Genomic DNA, 19,866 nt, shown 5'->3' on the forward strand with positions numbered 1-19,866 from the left:
GCAGTCAGTTATCATGTGCTAATGTGCTACAGCACACTGTAAATATCATACAAAAAATATGCCATTTTGCTTTAAATGTGACCCAGAAATCATGCTAAAATTGCAACATTTTCTTCATATGTGTGCTGGTACGTAAATGAAATGGACAAAAACGTTTTGTAGTGCTCTCACCAGTGAAATCAGTGTCAAGTGCTGAAATAAGTGTCAGCTGTGCGATACGATCAGCTTAGAGAAGTGACACAGCTGTCTGTTTCCTAATGGGCATGCTCTGTTGGTGACTCATCCCTTCTGGCACCATGAGTGCTATGTTGCTCACAGCACCATGTTAGTATTTTTCTTTGAAAGCGCATGTTGTGTATTGTGCAAGAATCAAGTATGAGAGCTTTTTCAAGAATTGCAGTCATGATGGCACTGGGGGCGAGCAGGGTAAAGCACAGACAGGCAATTTACGCACCCAGTTTCAATTTAAACTGTTAATTTTAAAATTTAAAAATAACCATTCAGTTCGCATTAAATTAATATGAAGGTTGTATTATATGACGGACATGAATGTTTGGAGGCTGTTCTTTTGCAAATGTCCGAAAGAACAGACACCGCTCAGAATCCTCAGCTATGATACACATTATGTAAATTGAAGGTGGAGGGAGGATAAAGGGAGAGGGAAGTTGGAGGAGAAAGGAAGGGGGCAGTGAGGGGCAGAGGGGGGGAAAGGAGGCAGAGGGGGGGAAAGGAGGCAGAGGGGGTGGGACAGGGCAGAGGGGGGGAAAGGAGGCAGAGGGGGTGGGACAGGGCAGAGGGGGGAAAGGGGGCTAGAGGGGGGCCGAGAGGGGTGACGAGAGGGGGGCGAGAGGGGGGGCGAGCGGGGGGGCGAGAGGGTGGGCGGGAGGGTGGGCAGGAGGGGGGCAGGAGGGGGCTAGAGGGGGGGCCTAGAGGGGGGGCGAGAGGGGGGGCGAGAGAGGGGGCGAGATGGGGGGCGAGCGGGGGGGCGGGAGGGTGGGCAGGAGGGGGGCAGGAGGGGGCTAGAGGGGGGGCCTAGAGGGGGGGCGAGAGAGGGGGCGAGAGGGGGGGCGAGAGGGGGGGCGAGAGGGGGGGCGAGAGGGGGGCGAGAGGGGGGCGAGAGGGGAGGCGAGAGGGGGGCGAGAGGGGGGCGAGAGGGGGGCGAGAGGGGGGCGGGAGGGGGGGCGGGAGGGGGGGCGGGAGGGGGGCGGGAGGGGGGCGAGCGGGGGGGCGAGAGGGGGGCGAGATGGGGGCGAGAGGGGGGCGAGAGGGGGGCGAGATGGGGGCGAGATGGGGGCGAGAGGGGGGCGAGAGGGGGGGCGAGAGGGGGGCGAGAGGGGGGCGAGAGGGGGGGCGAGAGGGGGGCGAGAGGGGGGGCGAGAGGGGGGTCGAGAGGGGGGTCGAGAGGGGGGTCGAGAGGGGGGCGAGAGGGGGGGCGAGAGGGGGGTCGAGAGGGGGGTCGAGAGGGGGGTCGAGAGGGGGGTCGAGAGGGGGGTCGAGGGGGGGGGGGGGGCGAGAGGGGGGGGCGAGAGGGGGGCGAGAGGGGGGGCGAGGGGGAGCGAGAGGGGGGGGGCGAGGGGGGGGGCGAGAGGGGGGGCGAGAGGGGGGCGAGAGGGGGGCGAGAGGGGGGCGAGAGGGGGGCGAGAGGGGGGCGAGAGGGGGGCGAGAGGGGGGGCGAGAGGGGGGCGAGAGGGGGGGCGAGAGGGGTGGCGAGAGGGGGGGCGAGAGGGTGGCGAGAGGGTGGCGAGAGGGGGGCGAGAGGGGGGCGAGAGGGGGGGCGAGAGGGGGGGCGAGAGGGGGGGCGAGAGGGGGGGCGAGAGGGTGGCGAGAGGGGGCGAGAGGGGGGGCGAGAGGGGGGCGAGAGGGGGGGCGAGAGGGGGGGGCGAGAGGGGGGGCGCGAGAGGGGGGGCGAGAGGGGGGGCGCGAGAGGGGGGGGCGAGAGGGCGGGCGAGAGGGGGGGCGAGAGGGGGGCGAGAGGGGGGGCGAGAGGGGGGGCGAGAGGGGGGGGGCGAGAGGGGGCGAGAGGGGGCGAGAGGGGGCGGGAGGGGGGCTTGGGGGGCGAGAGGGGGGGCGAGAGGGGGCGGGAGGGGGGCTTGAGGGGGGGCGAGAGGGGGCGAGAGGGGGCGAGAGAGGGGGCGAGAAGGGGGGGCGAGAAGGGGGGCGAGAAGGGGGGCGAGAGGGGGGCGAGATGGGAGCAGACGGTGGCGAGATGGGAGCAGAGGGGGGAGCAGAGGGGGGAGCAGAGGGGGGCGAGAGGGGAGCGAGATGGGAGCAGAGGGGGAGCAGAGGGGGGCGAGATGGGAGCAGAGGGGGCGAGATGGGAGCAGAGGGGGGCGAGATGGGAGCAGAGGGGGGCGAGATGGGAGCAGTGGGGGGCGAGATGGGAGCAGAGGGGGGCGAGATGGGAGCAGTGGGGGGCGAGATGGGAGCAGAGGGGGGCGAGATGGGAGCAGAGGGGGGCGAGATGGGAGCAGTGGGGGGCGAGATGGGAGCAGAGGGGGGCGAGATGGGAGCAGAGGGGGGCGAGATGGGAGCAGAGAGGGCTAGAGGGGAGCAGAGAGGGCTAGAGGGGAGCAGAGAGGGCTAGAGGGGAGCAGAGAGGGCTAGAGGGGAGCAGAGAGGGCTAGAGGGGAGCAGAGAGGGCTAGAGGGGAGCAGAGAGGGCTAGAGGGGAGCAGAGAGGGCTAGAGGGGAGCAGAGAGGGCTAGAGGGGAGCAGAGAGGGCTAGAGGGGAGCAGAGAGGGCTAGAGGGGAGCAGAGAGGGCTAGAGGGGAGCAGAGAGGGCTAGAGGGGAGCAGAGAGGGCTAGAGGGGTGCAGAGAGGGCTAGAGGGGTGCAGAGAGGGCTAGAGGGGTGCAGAGAGGGCTAGAAGGGAGCAGAGAGGGCTAGAGGGGAGCAGAGAGGGCTAGAGGGGAGCAGAGGGGGCAATGAATCCACTCCTTCAGGCACAATATTGTTTGACCTCCAGTTGGAATATAAAAGTAGCGAGCTTGTAGGGGACTGTGGATAGTAGGCGATAGGTGGGAATGTGAGTCGGCAGGGGAGCGTAACAAGACACCCCATTCATTTGCAACAAACACTGTGTCTGAATGCACAGTAATTAACACAACTGCCTAATAAGCAGGAGATCGTGGGTTCAAGTACCAGTCCGGCACACATTTTCACTCGTTGCCATCGACTCACATTAAGTCCTGATACAGATATCATCATCATTTTGCCTCCCTTCCCTTTCTTTTCTCTCCCCTTCAACCTCAATTTACATGATACTAGATTTAGTTAGCTTATTACCCTTGTAAGTCAGAAGGGAATGGGCTAGATAGTGGGAAACAATTGAGTAGACAAAGAAATTTAGTATGAAAGTGTTTTTTTGTAGAAGATCTGCCAAAGAGGCTCTTTTCCACTAGACCTATAGAGGTGAAAGTAAGATTTATAGAGTTAGATAGATCTACTTCAGATGTAAATCTAACAACAGAGGGACAAGGACAAGGCCTACCGATCTGGATTAGGGAACATGAAAAATTCGAAATACTCGCAAAATATTTTAATCAGTTTCTTAAATGTCCAAAACCAATCCATAAGCTCAAATACTCACAACTGAGACAGTCTAGAAGATTTACTGACATCTATAAAAGAAATTGAAGAAGTCATTATAACCTTATAATGCTAGTGGAGAAGACAGTGTTACAACAGAACTTTTGAAATGGTCTTTGCCAAGATATAGGCTAAACTTGATCTTTGTGAAAACTTAGAAAACAGCAAAACTCTCAGCAAAACAGAAGATGGCCTTGACACATCCACTCCATAAGAAGGGCAATAAACATGTTAACAGCAACAGAGGAATGTCATTGCAACCAGTTGCATGTAACATGTTTTCCAATATCAGACTAAACAGTGTAGAAACAAAACTGGAGAGTAATTTCGAAGAATATCTACATGGTTTTTGGAATGACAGATCATATTGTGAACAAATATTTCATCTGAAGTCAATCTTTTGCCACTGATTATTGAATTCATAAGGTCAATATTTTTCTTTGAAATTGGATGTAGCCCACTGAGCAAGCATAAAATATGAACAGCTTTTAAAGCACTATTGCCATGACTCCACTGTGAGCAAGTGGTCTTAAGCACTGACTGGTAATTCATGGACCCGCAATGTTCAACTACTAATTATAAAATTTAAATAAATTTAAACAGTTCGATTTATAAACATAAAGCCAATATACAGGGTGGTCCAATGCTGGTGACCGGGCCAAATATCTCACGAAATAAGCATCAAATGAAAAAACTACAAAGAACGAAACTCGTCTAGCTTGAAGGGGGAAACCAGATGGCGCTATGGTCGCCCCGCTAGATGGCGTGCCATAGGTTAAACGGGTATCAACTGTGTGTTTTTAAATAGGAACTCTCAATTTTTATTACATATTCATGTACGTAAAGAATAATGAATGTTTTAGTTGGACCACTTTTTTCGCTTTGTGACAGATGCCGCTGTAATAGTCACAAACGTACAAGTACGTGATATCACGTAACATTCCGCTAGTGCGGATGGTATTTGCTACGTGATACATTTCCCGTGTTAAAATGGACCTTTAACCAACTGCGAAAAAGGTCAATACCATGTTGATTTATGGCTATTGTGATCAAAATGCCAAACGGGCATGTGCTATGTATGCTCCTCGGTATCTGGACGACATCATCCAAGTGTACGGACCGTTCGCCGGACACTTATGTTATTTAAGGAAACAGGAAGTGTTCAGCCACATGTGAAACGTCAACCAGGACCTGCAACAAATGATGGTGCACAAGTTGTTGTTTTAGCTGCTGTCACGGCTAATCCGCACATCAGTAGCAGACAAATTGCGCAAGAATCGGGAATCTCAAAAATGTCTGTGTTGAGAATGCTACATCAACATCGATTGCACCAGTACCATTTTTCCATGCACCAGGAATTGCATGGCGACGACTTTGAACGTCGTGTACAGATCTGCCACTGGGCACAAGAGAAATTACGGGACGATGACAGATATTTTGCTCGTGTTCTATTTAGCAATGAAGTGTCATTAAACCAACAGCGGTAACGTAAACCGGCATAATATGCACTATTGGGCAACGAAAAATCCACGATGGCTGCGACAAGTGAAACATCAGCGGGGTAATGTATGTGAGGCATTATGGGAGGAAGGATAATTGGACCCCATTTTATCGATGGCAATCTAAATGGTGCAATGTATGCTGATATCCTACGTAATGCTCTACCGATGTTACTACAAGATGTTTCACTGCATGACAGAATGGCGATGTACTTCCAACATGATGGATGTCCGGCACATAGCTCGCGTGCAGTTGAAGCAGTATTGAATAGTATATTTCATGATAGGTGGATTGCTTGTCGAAGCAACATACCATGGCCCGCACGCTCACCGGATCTGACGTCCCCAGATTTCTTTCTGTGGGGAAAGTTGAAGGATATTTGCCATTGTATCCACCAACAACGCCTGACAACATGCGTCAGCACATTGTCAATGCATGTGTGAACATTACAGAAGGAGAACTACTCACTGTTGAGAGAAATGTCGTTACACGTATTGCCAAATGTATTGAGGTTGATGGACATCATTTTGAGTATTTATTGCATTAATGTGGTATTTACAGGTAATCACTCTGTAATAGCACGTGTTCCCAGAAATGATAAGTTCACAAAGGTACATGTATCACATTGGAACAACTGAAATAATATGTTCAAACGTACCTATGTTCTGTATTTTAATTTAAAAAACCTACCTTTTACCAACTGTTCATCTAAAATTGTGAGCCATATGTTTGGGACTATTACAGCACCATCTATCATAAAGTGAAAAAATTGGATCAACTAAAACATTCATATTTTGTTAGGTACTACACGAATATGTAATAAAAAAATCAAAGTTGTCATCTGCTAAGCAAAAGAACATTACAGACTTTTTTCATCCTGCTTAAGAACAGAACATTTTTTACCATGTTTTATACAGTTAAGTGCATATCAGTAGCTAGTCAATGCAGTACTTTAAAAATGTATGTACAGACAAACAAACTTACAATAACTTATTGTAAAATACAGATGTATTTTGCAGTACAGGCACTACTGTACATTACATTTTCATGTACGATCTTTTAGTGTGTGAATGATTTCCTTTATTTTGTTACTTTATTTTGTTACAGGAAATAATATTTCAGACAGCAGTCACAGTGTTTCCAGTTGGAAATTAAAGATGTGCTATACTGCATTGTAATGCTTTGTGTCAATAAAAGTGTTTCTCTGATAAGCTGACCTTTTCTGCATCCCGACCGTGGTCCCAGTCCTGTAGGGGTCGAATTAGTCAGATTCTACTGTGTTCAATTCAGTTATGATTACTACCATTGTAAGTCAAAATGCTATAGGCTGCCACATTGTAGCACAAAGGTATAATTCTGCACGAGTCGCCACTGGTATTAATAGTGGTCATTAAATTGCAAAGAAAGCCAATATTCAATTAAACACAGGAGACATCTTGCAATAACATGCAGTATTTACAGAATCACATTTCGCAAACAAAAGTTGATGTTTTGCCATAAGTTCTTTCCGTATGCATCACCAAAATGCAACTGTAGATTTTCAGTATGGTGATTTTAATGGTACCAATGGCACCAGATGGAACAGTAGGACTTGACACAAGCATTATGTGGCCATGCTACACAATTTTCCATCTATTCAAGCTGCAGTATACCTGATTGAATACTCTCCTGCCCCCGAGCTGTTCCATTCTGCTGTGTTTTAATCACTTCACTTAAACTCCATACCTGCAGTATGGCGACAGATATGGGAAGAACATACAGCACAGCAGCTCCTATCTTGGGTAATATGATTACACGTACTGCATGGTTTAAAATGTATTGCTTCAAGCAAACATTTTGCTTTTGGTACAATAATACCTCTTGCACACCTGCAGGTCATAACTGTCTGTTACAATGTACTGTTTCTTCAGTGACTCATGCTGCTGCATTCTACAGATTCATTAACCTTCAAACATCGATTTTGCACAAAAGTGGAGTTTCACAGATACATGACTGACAGGTGGTGAAACAGACACATGTATGTATTTTAAAATAATTTTTATTCGGGTTGTGCTGGTCGCAGTGGTTACTTGCATTTTCATGCTATGGGTACAGTTGAGGACTCAGACTTTGTATTTCAAGACAGAGTTTTTGATTCAGTAATCTCCAAAGCAGGTAGTTTTCATTCGATACCTAGCCACGTATGTGATACTCATAACATAGCTTGTTGCCCTCGATGAAGTATCATTTATGGGCACTGAATTTTATATCTGGTGTGCTCAGGGATGTGTAATAGGATCATCATTGTTCATGTTATACATTAACAACTTAGCAGATAGAATTGGTTGTTACAAGTGACACGTAAATCTATATTTTAAAAAAAAGTTTAATTAGAAAAAAAATTGTAGCAATATCCAGTCACATCTCAACAAATTTCTCCATCTTGTACAAAGGAAAGAAAAGCTGTGCACTTCACAAAACAAAATAACACAGTAGTCTTTCACTACAGTTTAATGACTCACAACTAATGTCAGACATGTCTCATCAGTACCTGAGAGTAACGAAGTGTAAGTGTAAGGATATCATGTGGAACAGTCACATAATGTCAGTTGGTGGTAAAACTAATGGTGAGATTTGATTCACTGGTTGGACACTGAGAATCTGCAATTTTTCTATGAATGAAATTGTTTATACTATCAATAGAATAGTTTTTGTGATTCTCAACAGGTTGGATTAATAGGGAACATTGAACATGGGTGAAAAGAGGGACTGCACCATAGTTCACAGGACTAAGTAATGAAAATATTGAGAAAAATCACAAACAAGATACCAGATATCCAATTAAATCAATTTCCAAAAATTCAAGAAACAGTTATCAGAACAGAATGCCCAAATACTCTTCATAAATCGTGAATCTCTGCTGAAGGAACTGTGAAAGCAAAAACTTATAACAGAACACAGGGAAACAAATACATGCTAAAAAAGTAAGTTTAAGTTGGGGATAGTGAAAGTTATTTTTTGTTCCCTGTGATATATTTATGAATGCTACTATTATTTTTAAATTGTGCCTATTTCTGAACAAGGGGGTAAGTGCATTGTGAGCTTGATGTTAGTTGCCTATATAAAATTCACTGACATCAGATTTTATACTTACAGCATGTTTCCATGCAATGAATGTCTTGTGTCTATGAGTGGAACTGTCCCAAAAAATCATTCCATTTGACATTGAAAAATGGGAGTACACAAAGCACAGTAATTTTCTAATGCTTACATGAGCAAAAGCAGCAAATACATGTTAAGAAAATGCTGCTTAACTCAAGTTTTTGAGAAGATCTATAATATACAATTTCGAATAATTCTGATCAATAGAGTATGTTACAAGAAGTACTCCATATTTTGAGAGGTGGTGTGCTATAACCCTGTGTGTAACATGACAAGGCTGTACATCCTAAGCACTGGGAAACTTGCAACAACTGTAGGAAAACAAGACATTTCGCAACTGTGTATTATTCCCAGCCTCCTCCTGCAGACACGGACGTGGGTGTTAATTGAGTGTCTCAAGTGCTTATGAATCATAACAGATTGTTTATTAAAGTGCAAGTGATGGACACAGTGCTCAAACTACAAGTCTGGCATGAGTGCAGCTGTGGCTTTAATGAGCTCACAAACATGTGGATTTGGGGTCTCGGGTGTAGTTTCCGGTTAATCCACTGGCGAATTACAAGCAGCATATTTCAATTTTTGGGAAATTTACAGCTCCAACTATGTATAAATCTGTGGTTTGTTCCTCAAGTTTTTTGGTAGTGGATGATGCTGTTACAAAAATTTGTTCAGTCTGCATGTTTTCAATGCTTTTCATGTTTTCAATGCTTTTGGTTTTTCCATTTTGTATACAGTGCACCTCATTTCCAGCCAGGTTCCTTACCAGCTGTAAAATTCTCTGTCTTCTGCATTCCCATCTCTTTTCTTGGATAGGTTGCGTTGTGCCACTAACTCTGTGTCCCACATTACCCTGGAATCTACAATGCAGCCATGCTCTTCCTGTGTGCATCCTAATCGAGTGGCATTGTGTGACCAATTGAAATCAAAATTGTAGAGGCTGACATTGTCGGAAGTCATACAGCCTATTACATCGAGTGAGTGGTCTACTCCACTCGTGATTGTTAAAAAAAAACAGACTGGCTTGCTTCGCCTCTGCAGTACTGACTAGTTGGCTTAGCCTCTGCATTAAAGTTTCAATTAACACTCAAGCTATCATTGACATCTACCCTTTGCCCCATCCTGATGAGTTATTGGCTAATCTCTCTGGGGGCCAGTTTTTTTCCAAAATTGATTTATAAAAAGCCTTTTTACATGTTCTGCTGATGAATATTCTAAATGACTCCTTATGATTAACAGGACTTTTAGGCTGTACTAGTCTCAGCAGCTCCTATTTAGTGTTTGCTACTGCCTCAGTGATTTTTCAATGTGTTTTTCTTAGTGATTTACCATTTACTGAGAAAAAATCAACCATACTTCTGAATATTTCATTTATTGTTCCTCCAGCCTCCTCATGCCAGGTGGAAGGAGTTCAAGAGATGGAAGGAAGGCAGATTTTATTTAACATATTGTCAGTGACAAGATCACTACAGATGGAAAACAGGACAAAGAAGGAAATTCAATGCATCATTTTCAAACTATTCTAGCCTTCTGCCTACTCAAACACATTGTGCACAGTGGCTTGCAGAGAATATATTTGGATTTAATGATAGATGAGTTTTAGTACTTACCGGAGGTTCTTCTTTAACAGATATGTACTCAACCTCTTGCTTGGGAGACACCTGAGCGGCAGCCTCCACCTGAACCAAAGGAAATGAATTACGTATAGGTGAAACATAGAGTAAAGAAGCATAGATGAAACTAGTCTAATCAACATAAATGAACATGTCGAGACAATTCACTATACAGCGGAGGTGCTGAGTCGCAGATAGGCACAACAAAAAGATTTTCATAATTAAAGCTTTCAGCCATACATTCCATCCTGGATTTTCCATTGTTTGATTCATGTTGAGACAATTGATAGTCTGTGCCAGACTGACTTGAAGCGGGGATTTCTGCATTTTGGAATTGAATGCCAAAATCATAGGACTATCTAAGAGGCAGAGCTCAGTTCCGATACTAAACAGACCTTTTATATTTCAATCTGGTATGTGGAAGGTGAGAATAAATTTTGGTAGCTGAAGAGTTCCTAGGAACTGATATGGCACATAACTTATGGAATTCTCAGAGGCACTGCCTGTTTTTTTGTCTAATATTTGATGGCGTTACATTACATAAGACTTTAGCCCAGGAACTGTTGATTTTATCTGACCACTGACAATTCCTGTCTGCAGAATGTGTCATGACCACCAAAAATGTGTATGAACAGTGCCGTAACTATTGAGCTACCTGACACTTCCAAGCCAGACATACTTCCATTGTCAATGATGTTTCCTCAAATGATTTCCAAACACCACTACATGAGGCTCTACCATGGGGCATGTGATACACCTTATGGCGGAAAATGCCAATGTCCTCCATGGGCTCAGTTTTACCAGTGGTACTGTTCCCATATACCAAGTGGGAGAACCTTGTGTAGTGGTGCTTCGGAATCAAACAAGGAAAAAAAATAGCAAAAACGAGAGCGAGTCTGCCTTCAGTTTTCATTGATATCAGTTCCCATCATTACATCTTCACTGACTTTCTCCCCACTGGTGCATCCATTTCGTCCTTTTCGTATTTTTCACACATATTTGAGTGTATTTTTGCATAATCTTTTGGATGTAATTCCACCTTCTTACATAATTTTTCGCATTTTTTGCACCACCATGGATCCTTGCTCCTTCCAACTGTGTCAATACAGAAAAGTTTCCTTATCCGTAGCCAGATCTCAGTCCCACATACTGTTCCTGCATTGTTGCTTGGCTCATGAAATCCTCCCTAATTGCCTTACCATCAAATTACCCATCTCTGGTTGTCATCCCTACTTCCACAATGACCTCCACCTGTTCAGATTCCGCCAAGCCTTAGCCCTCACCAACATAGTCCTGCAAAACCATATCGACCAAGCCCAATCCTCCTTGCAGTACCTTCTTTCCATCCACAAAATTCTCCTGCTGTGCAATCCCAAATTCCTGGAACCCATAACACACATTGAAACTCTTGCCCTGCATGAACTTGAGCAACATGCACAATGCCACCTCAAAAAACTCTCTAACCTGCTCACTTCCTATTCCCGCCTCAGAGTAAAACTGTCCACCACTTCTACAACAACCTCTAAACCTCCCCCACACCCCCTCATAGCTGACAAAACCTGTCTCGCAGACCTACTACACTTATCCCACCCTCCAAAACTCCCTCCCACCACCACACACAACCCAGAACCTAAACAGACCTACAACGCAGTTATGAACCTTTCCTCCAGAAGCCTTAGTCCCACAGAAATATCAGTACTTTCCAAAGGCTTCACCTTTTGTCCCACTTTGACAGCTGCCACCCATTCCTTACCAAGAAGTCCCTTCTGTACAGCCTAGCCACCCATGGTCATCACATCTGCAGCATCTGCAGTGACGAGCAGTCCCTTTCAAAATATACCGAGGGCCTCACTGAAGCCTTCACTGAACATAATTATCCTCCCATCCTTGTACAAAAATGAATCTTGCGTGCCTTATCTTTCCAGTCTCCCACCACCTCCCAAAGTCCCACAGTCTGGCCACAGAGGAGCATTCCCCTCGTAACTCAGTACCATCCGGGACTGGAGCAACTGAATTACATTCTCCACCAGGGTTTCGATTACCTCTCGCTATGCCCTGAAATGAGAAATGTGCTGCCCACCCCTCCTACCTTGGGATTCCACTGTCCACCGAACCTACACAATATACTCGTCCATCCTTACACAACCCCTGCTCCCAATCCCTTACCTCATGGCTCATACACCTGTAATAGACCTAGATGCAAGACCTCTCCCATACATCCTCCTACCACCACCTACTCCAGTCCGGTCACTAACATCACCTATCCCATCAAAGGCAGGGGTACCTGTGAAACCAGTCATGTGATTTACAAGCTAAGCTGCAACCACTGTGCTGCATTCTATGTAGGCTAGACAACCAACAAGCTGTCTGTCCGTATGAATGGCCATCGACAAACTGTGGCCAAAAAATAAGTGGACTACCCTGTTGCGGAACACGCTGCCAAACATGATATCCCTCATCTCAATGACTGCTTCACAGCCTGTGCCATATGGATCCTTCCCACGGACACCAGCTTTGCTGAATGGCGCAGGTGGGAACTTTCCCTGCAATAGATCCTACATTCCCATAACCCTCCTGGCCTCAACCATTGATAGTCACTGTCCTCACCCATCCAGCCCCCTCCCTGTTCCCATTCCAGCACTACACAGCAGCCATTTCACCACCACACCCAGTCTTTTAATTTCTTTTTATTTCTCTACTTTCTGCTACTTACCCCCCTCCCCCCTCTGCACCTTCTCTCCTGCCCTCCGTCTAAACTCCAACACTTCACTGTCCCCTACTCCCACCTTACTACCCCTCCCCACCCCAGCCTCCTCTTTACACCCACCCAGTCGCTACTCCCATCATGCACTGGTGCTGCTGCTCGCAGTGTCGTTTCAGCTCTCTTGAGACAGCAGATGTGTGTGCAAGTTGCATTTGTGTGAGTTTGTGTGTGCATGTGTGTATGTGTGTCTACTGCTGACAAAGGCCTTTATGGCCAAAAGCTACAATTGTGTGAATCTTTTTGTTATGCCTATCACGACTCAGCATCTTCGCTATATTGTGAGTAGCAACTTTCCTTCTCTGGTATTGATACTTTTCATTTTGTCGCATGTAACTCATTTCACTTAAAGGACGCACATTGTTCCTGCAATAAGAGAGGCACTGAGTGCCTGATTTACTAAGTTTTCTGTAAGTTTACACCCATCTGGCAATTCATAAGTTGCAAGTTAATACAAGCTTTGGGAGACAAGCAGTGTTAAAGCTGAGGGCAGGATCAGCTGGTGAGCTGAAGGCTGTGGGGGATTTTTGAAGAAGTGGCAAGCTACTACAGGTGTACTCACACATGGGCTCAGAAATTCCAGCCAGTTGGATGGTGGAGGATTAGCATCTGACTGACCTCCCACTAACTGCCATGTGTGCACTGCACAATATTGGCTACAATATTGATCTTTAAGTTCCCTATTATCTACATTAAAACTAAGTACCTCACACTCTTTGTAGCAACAAGACAAATTCAGTTGTCCTTCAAATTTATGTGTATGGCCAAAACTGTAGACAATGGGCTATCTTCATGATTTTGGAAATAACATAAAAATACTTAATGCATTGCTGCATGCAAACATGTACATTTACAGATTGACTGACTGACTGACTGAGGGAAGTCATGGGACTTAATGGTGAGATCATCAGTCTAGTGATTCCAAAGTTACTCGCAGAAGAGAGGGGGTCTGCTAAAAGTGGATGGATCTAATCAGAGGAGTCAAACTACAAAATGAGAAAGTTAAAACACACACAGTAGAAGGCATAAAAGGGTACACCAAAGCTAAAAACAGAGGGATAAAAGAGTGGTCTTTGCACAGGGAGTGGTCATGCGTCCCAGACCAAGAAAACATGAAGAGAGGCCCCAATCACAACCACCCTGCCCCTGCTCCTGCTCCAGGAACAAAGAAAAATCTTACATCTGAAAATAAAAACCACTTTTACAGAGGAAACTGAGGACCAGTTCAACCATCCATGAATCACCTGCTATTATTAAAGATAAAGACTCTGGAAGACTAAACTTAGTACTAAGGGTGAAAAGAAGGGGATATTCCACCAATATATGACATACCGTCAGTCTGGCTCCACAACCACATTGTGGGGGCAGCTCATCACGCAAGAGAAAATAATGGGTGAACCTGGTATCACCAATGCAAACACGGCATAAGACAGCGGACTCCTTCCAAGGGGAAGGAAGAGCCCCAAACTGCAGTAGTCTCCTTGATTGTGCACAACTTATTAATGAGAGCAGTAGCACATCATATGTCATTTCACTTTTGGGCAAAGAGAGATTTCACGTAGATCCGTATATCTGCAGCTGTAATCATGAAAGGGAATGGGGGTAAGTGTGGCGAATGACAGTGATTTCGAGTGGTCGCACTAAAAGCAGAGAAGTTTCAACGCAGCGGAGATTGACTGTGCGTGGAACCCCTTTGGTTCCTTGATTATTCTTAGTTTTTGTATTTGACCATTTCGTGTTGGTTTCTGGAATTATTTTGTGAGTTTTTGAGTGATTGCTAATTTGATTGTGTTTTGTCAGTCAAACAATAAAAGCCAAGTAACACACTCAAGAAGTTCTGCATTATTTCAGCAATATATATTAGTAACTTCATAATTATCTGCTTTTCTAGCCAAATGGTCAGCCAGATCATTCCCTAGGATGCCAACATGACTTGGGACCCAGAGAAAGACAACTGAGCAGGCGGCATGCCCAAGGGCTGATAGAAGGTCATGGATAGCAGAGCCCTAAGGGTGACCAGAACAGCATCAGTTGATAGCCTGCAGGCTGCTCATTGATTTGGTACATATTAAAACACTGTGGAGGGAGGCCTGAGAAACAAAATGGAGGGCCCTGTTAATGGCTTGCAACTCTGCTGTGAACACACAAAATGATCCCAGCAATTAATGCATCTATAGGCAGGATCTAAACAGCAATTGTTAGCAGACAGTGGCACCAGTGAGTGGTAGAAGTCACACATTTTTATCATATCTAGTTTCGCCTTGAAAACCATTTTAAATATGAGAAAATCAAGTAAAGAAGCCAGAAAATTCAAATACAGTATCAACATTTGTTATACAGACAGATCTGTAACGACCTATGCCGAACCTTGATCCTCGAGTATTCAAAACGTCTGGTTTCGGTTATAGAAAAACTCACCTGAGTTTTGGATTCTGAATTTGCATGACTATTAGGCAGTTTTATAGTGATTCAGACATGGAGTATTCTTGGATATGTGGAATTTGAACTTCTATTTCTTTTGAATATTTAGCTACAGGACTTATCAATATTTCATCAGAGTTATTTTTGTTAACCTATGATGCATTAGGACATTGTACTTACATCCCTAGCACAGGAATTAAGGATAGAGGTCCTGTATGTATTCTCAGGTATTAAATTTTACTTAATGGAATTCAATTCTGGGAAATCATAGTGGGATTCTCTTTCATACATGTAAACTTGTAATAGTCACTAGTTATTTCATGTATGTTGTTTGCTGAATAAACAACAAATTTTAATTCAGTTTCAAATTACCTTTCTTTCAATGAACATTTTCGCACTTTTACTGTCAGTAATTATTAAATTTTGCACAATGTGTCTAAGCAGTTACCTGCTACTGAACAACTACAACACAGCTTATTGTAAAAGGGTGTGTATCAGGACTATTCGAAAGGCGTCACACATTTGTCCATCTCCTTAAGCACTTTCTCAGTGATTTTCTTTCAGTTTGATCAACTCAGCAGGGGAAGTGTACAGGCTGCAGGTTGAATGTCTGGACACTGATCATATTCAATCTGCATGGAGAGTCAGAATACAGGGAAGGCATATGTCTCAACAAAAACATAAGAGTGGGGCATTCACACACGGGTGAGTTGGTCGAGCGTGAGATCGTCATATCATATCAAAGGTCCCTCATTCAAACCTTACTGATTACAATTTGTTTAAACTGTTTACACTTGAAACTGTTATATGAAAGGACATTTTCCTGACATATAAAAAGACTTTTTGGAGTTTGCAGCAATGTTCTTTTTGGCAATCTGCTTTTGTTTTGTTAGTTGAAAGTAGCAAACCTATAGAGTACATTTGTACAGACAGGTATTGTATTCTGTGGGAGATGTGCAGCAGAACAGACACTACTCATGATGAAGCAGCTAGTGAATTTGCAATTTCACAGAATAAACATAAACAAATGAAACAGTACAATAAAAAAACTTCATCACACATTTGAAAGTATTAATAGTCTTATATAACACTTTCATGCATAATACAGTAAAAACAAATATTATCATTGGGGTAGGAAAACACGACCCTCTGTACAATGATCAAACACTCTACCAACTTCCCTAAGGAAGCTATACGTATTTGTAGCTTACAGTTCGCTTTCCTGTGCTCTGTAGTTCTAGTGTTACTTTTAATTAATGTTTACGCTCGTTCTGCTGGACAAAAGCACATAGTGCAAACTAGATCAGAGTTTTTGTTGATATTCTATCGACATACAATGTTTGGTGGTGATCTGAGTGCCTGACATCTGGAGATTTGGGTCTGAGCAGCACATGAAAGACTTTCACTCGGAAGACTGGTTTTTTAGAGTGTTTCGGCCTCCAACTGTCACATGCAAACCACTTGTATAGTGTTCCAATTTCTACATCCTGAATACTCTTCTATGTTACAAGAAATTCTCCGGAACTTACATTAATCCCTCCCCCCCCCCTTTTCCCACACACACAGCATACACAACTGAAGAGTTTGTTAAGCAGCAGCAGTCACTCCGCAATGGTGGGCCAAGCATGCTCTGGTGGTCGCAACATCCCTCAGCTGCACAGGGTATAAAGCTGGCAACACTGTGTCTACTTCAACAGCCATACTTTGCAATCCACTGTATAGAGGATGGCAGTGGGTACTTCCCATTAGCTGATACTAGTTATTAGGGCTTTTTCTCATTCCATTCACACACGGAGCACATTAAGAATGATTGAATGCCTCTGTGTGCACTGTGATTAATCTAATCTCGTCTTTGCAAACTGTAGAGGAGCAATACATAGGGAATTGTAACATATTCGTACGCTTTCTCAGGATAATTCCTATTTATCTTCAAGAATTTGCTGCTTCAGTTATTTCACCATCTCCATGACACACACTCGTGGGTCAAACAAGCCTGTGGCCATTTGTATGGCCCTTCTTTTCATATGTTCAATATCCCCTGCTACTCTTATTTGGTGCAAGTCCCACACAGTTAACCAATATTTTAAGCTGGGTTGCACAAGTGTTTTGCAAATGCTATGTTTCCCTAGCATTCTACCAATAAACCACAGTCTGACACTTGCTTCACCTATGACTGAGCCTGTGTGATCGGTCCATTTCATATCTCCACAAAGTGTTACACTCAGATATTTGTATGAGTGGACCCATTCAACAGTTGTTCACCGATATTGTAGTTACATAACATTAAGTTATTTAGCTTTGTTTGTTTTCCTTTAGGGCACAAGAAACAACTGGGGTCATACATATCCAAGTCTAAACTATACAACACGAAGACAGTGAGGAGTTAAAAAATTACTATATGTCAGTCCCAATTGACATAATAGAAGACAGCTAAAAACAGGCACGTGGAAAAAGGGCTAAAAGAAGACATCATACAGAAATGGAGGTCCAAAACTAAAAATTAAATGGCCCTCGCCATATTACTTTGGCGGATAAAAAGTAAAACACAGTCAACAGCCCCCGCGTCATTTGCTAAAACAGCCAATGGCAAACCCATTTAAAAAATGGGCATTCCATCAGGAAGTAGCAGACAGTTAAAACTTGGGCGCAATGTGCACAAAGTGGTGGGGTAGTGCCACTTATCAAATGGCGATGGCTAAAATGGCAGTGCCCAATATGCACCCTAGTTAAAATGACCTCCTCTCAGCAGGAGAGCCAAGAGGTGGTCATCCAAGCCACTGCGAGAAGCTTAATAAGCTGTAGCTTATTCCCATGAAGCAAAGACCATTGGTGATGCCAAAGGGACACCACACCCCTGACAGATGACAACACTGAGATCATCGGAGGTAATATAGGAACTCACGGGCTCAGATACGAGGACTGCAGCCTTGGTAGCAATGTCAGCAGCCTCGTTTTCTGGCAGATCGACATCACCAGGAACCTACAGAAACATCACACTGGCTCCACCAAGAGTGGGCAAGTGACAGTTTTCCTGGACCCGCTGCACTAAGGGATGGGCACACACAGACTTTGAAGGGCACTGAGTGAGTCTGAGCAGAGGACACAATTGAAAAGGTTGTGTTGCTAGATGTACCCCATGGCTTCATACAGGGTGAAGAGCTTGGCAGTAAATACTGAGCAGTGTGCTGGAAGCTGATACCAAAAGACAGGGGTGCCAATGACAAAGGCACACCTGACCCCACAGTCAGTCTGAGAGCCATCAGTGTTTACAAAGGTACTACTGCGAAATTCCATGCGAAGGTCACGAAACTGAAGGCGATAGACCAAGGCTGGAGTGGTGTCCTTAGGAAGCAAGCGAAGGCCAAGGTTAACATGGGCTGCTTCACGAAGAGTTCACGCCCACCAGGAAAGTTGCAGGTAGTGTGAAATTAAGCCACCATAGCAAGTGCCAAAAGCAAACTCCAGGCGGTAACAGAGAAGAGGGATGCATCCCGTACTGGTGATCAAAGGAATCATCAAAGAACGAGGCATAGAATGGGAGACCATGCATGGCAGACAAATGGCTTGCATACCTACTAAGTATAGTCATGGTGGTAGGACAGTGGTAGTTCAGCAGCTTCAGCATACGGACTCTCAACTGGGCTAGTGTAAAAGACGCCCGTGGCCATACTGATGCAATGATGGTGGACTGCGTTGAGACGGCGTAAGAGGGATGGACGTACAGATGCATAAACAAAGCACCCATAGTCATGTTTCGAATGTACAAGGGACCGTTCCAAATGGAGAACAGTGGTTCTATTGGCACCCCCAGGAAGACACTGAGGAACCGCATACAGCGGGCTATCAGGTAAGACACACGGGAGGACGAAAAGTGTTTCCTATTGAGCATGAGCCCCAGGAATTTTGTAGTTTCAATGAACGGAAGGGCAACAAGCCCAAGATGTAAAGATGGAGGGAGAAACCATTTGCACCATCAGAAATTCATAGAGATGGTGCTCCAAAAGTAGAGATGATCAAGACATTGCTGAAGACGCCGCTCATGGAGACAGGTCCATGGAGAACTGCAATAGATGGCAAAATCGTCAACAAAAAGGGAGCTGGAGATGCCCCGCGGGAGACATGACACTATAGGATTAATGGCGATAGCAAAGAGGATGACGTTCAGGACGGAACCCTGAGGTACACCGTTTTCCTGGATAAAGATGTCTGATAAGGCAGAACCCACACACACATTGAAAACTCGATCTTTTAAAAATGCCTGAAGGAAACAAGGCAGGCAGCCACGGAAGCCCCATGTGTAAAGATTACGAAGGATACCAGTTCTCCAGCAGGTGTTGTAGGCCTTCTCCAAATCGCAAAACACAGCTGCAGTCTGGGATTTCTGCAGAAAACCATTCATAACATAGGTGGTCAAAGTAACAAGATGGTTAACTGCCAGACGCCGCACTCGAAATCCACACTATGCATTCGTCAGTAATTGTGAGACTCGAGCCACCATACCAGCTGGGCACGAATCATATGTTCCATCACCCTGCAAACGCTGCTGGTAAGAGATGGGGCGGTAGCTGGGCAGAAGATTTTTGTCCTTACAGGCACTTAGGTATGGGTATGACTGTGGCTTTATGCCAGTGTCTGGGAAATGTGCCCTCTGCCCAGATGCGGTTGTACATGTTAAGCAGAAAGTGCCTGCCTGCAAGACAAAGGTACAGCAACATCTGAATGTGGATGGCATCTGGCCCTGGGGCGAAGGATCGGGATGAACTGAGAGCATGATCTAGCTCCCTTATAGTAAAGGCGGCATTGTAGCACTCACGATTTGGAGAAGAGTAGGTTATTGCCCGAGCCTC

At 45.2% G+C, this 19,866-nt stretch overlaps 1 protein-coding gene across 3 annotated transcripts in view; it reads right to left on the reverse strand.

Annotated features, from left to right (window-relative positions):
• LOC126210584 (zinc finger protein 501-like) overlaps window positions 1-19,866 on the reverse strand; it is a 299,013-nt gene that overhangs the window by 230,695 nt on the left and 48,452 nt on the right. For all 3 annotated transcript variants that reach the window (XM_049939852.1, XM_049939851.1, XM_049939853.1), the window contains one exon: window positions 9,835-9,903. In XM_049939852.1, coding sequence (XP_049795809.1) covers window positions 9,835-9,903 — 69 coding nt within the window. The remainder of the gene's footprint in view (window positions 1-9,834; window positions 9,904-19,866) is intronic.

This window comes from Schistocerca nitens, chromosome 10, assembly GCF_023898315.1.
Source record: "Schistocerca nitens isolate TAMUIC-IGC-003100 chromosome 10, iqSchNite1.1, whole genome shotgun sequence".
NCBI lineage: Eukaryota > Metazoa > Arthropoda > Insecta > Orthoptera > Acrididae > Schistocerca > Schistocerca nitens.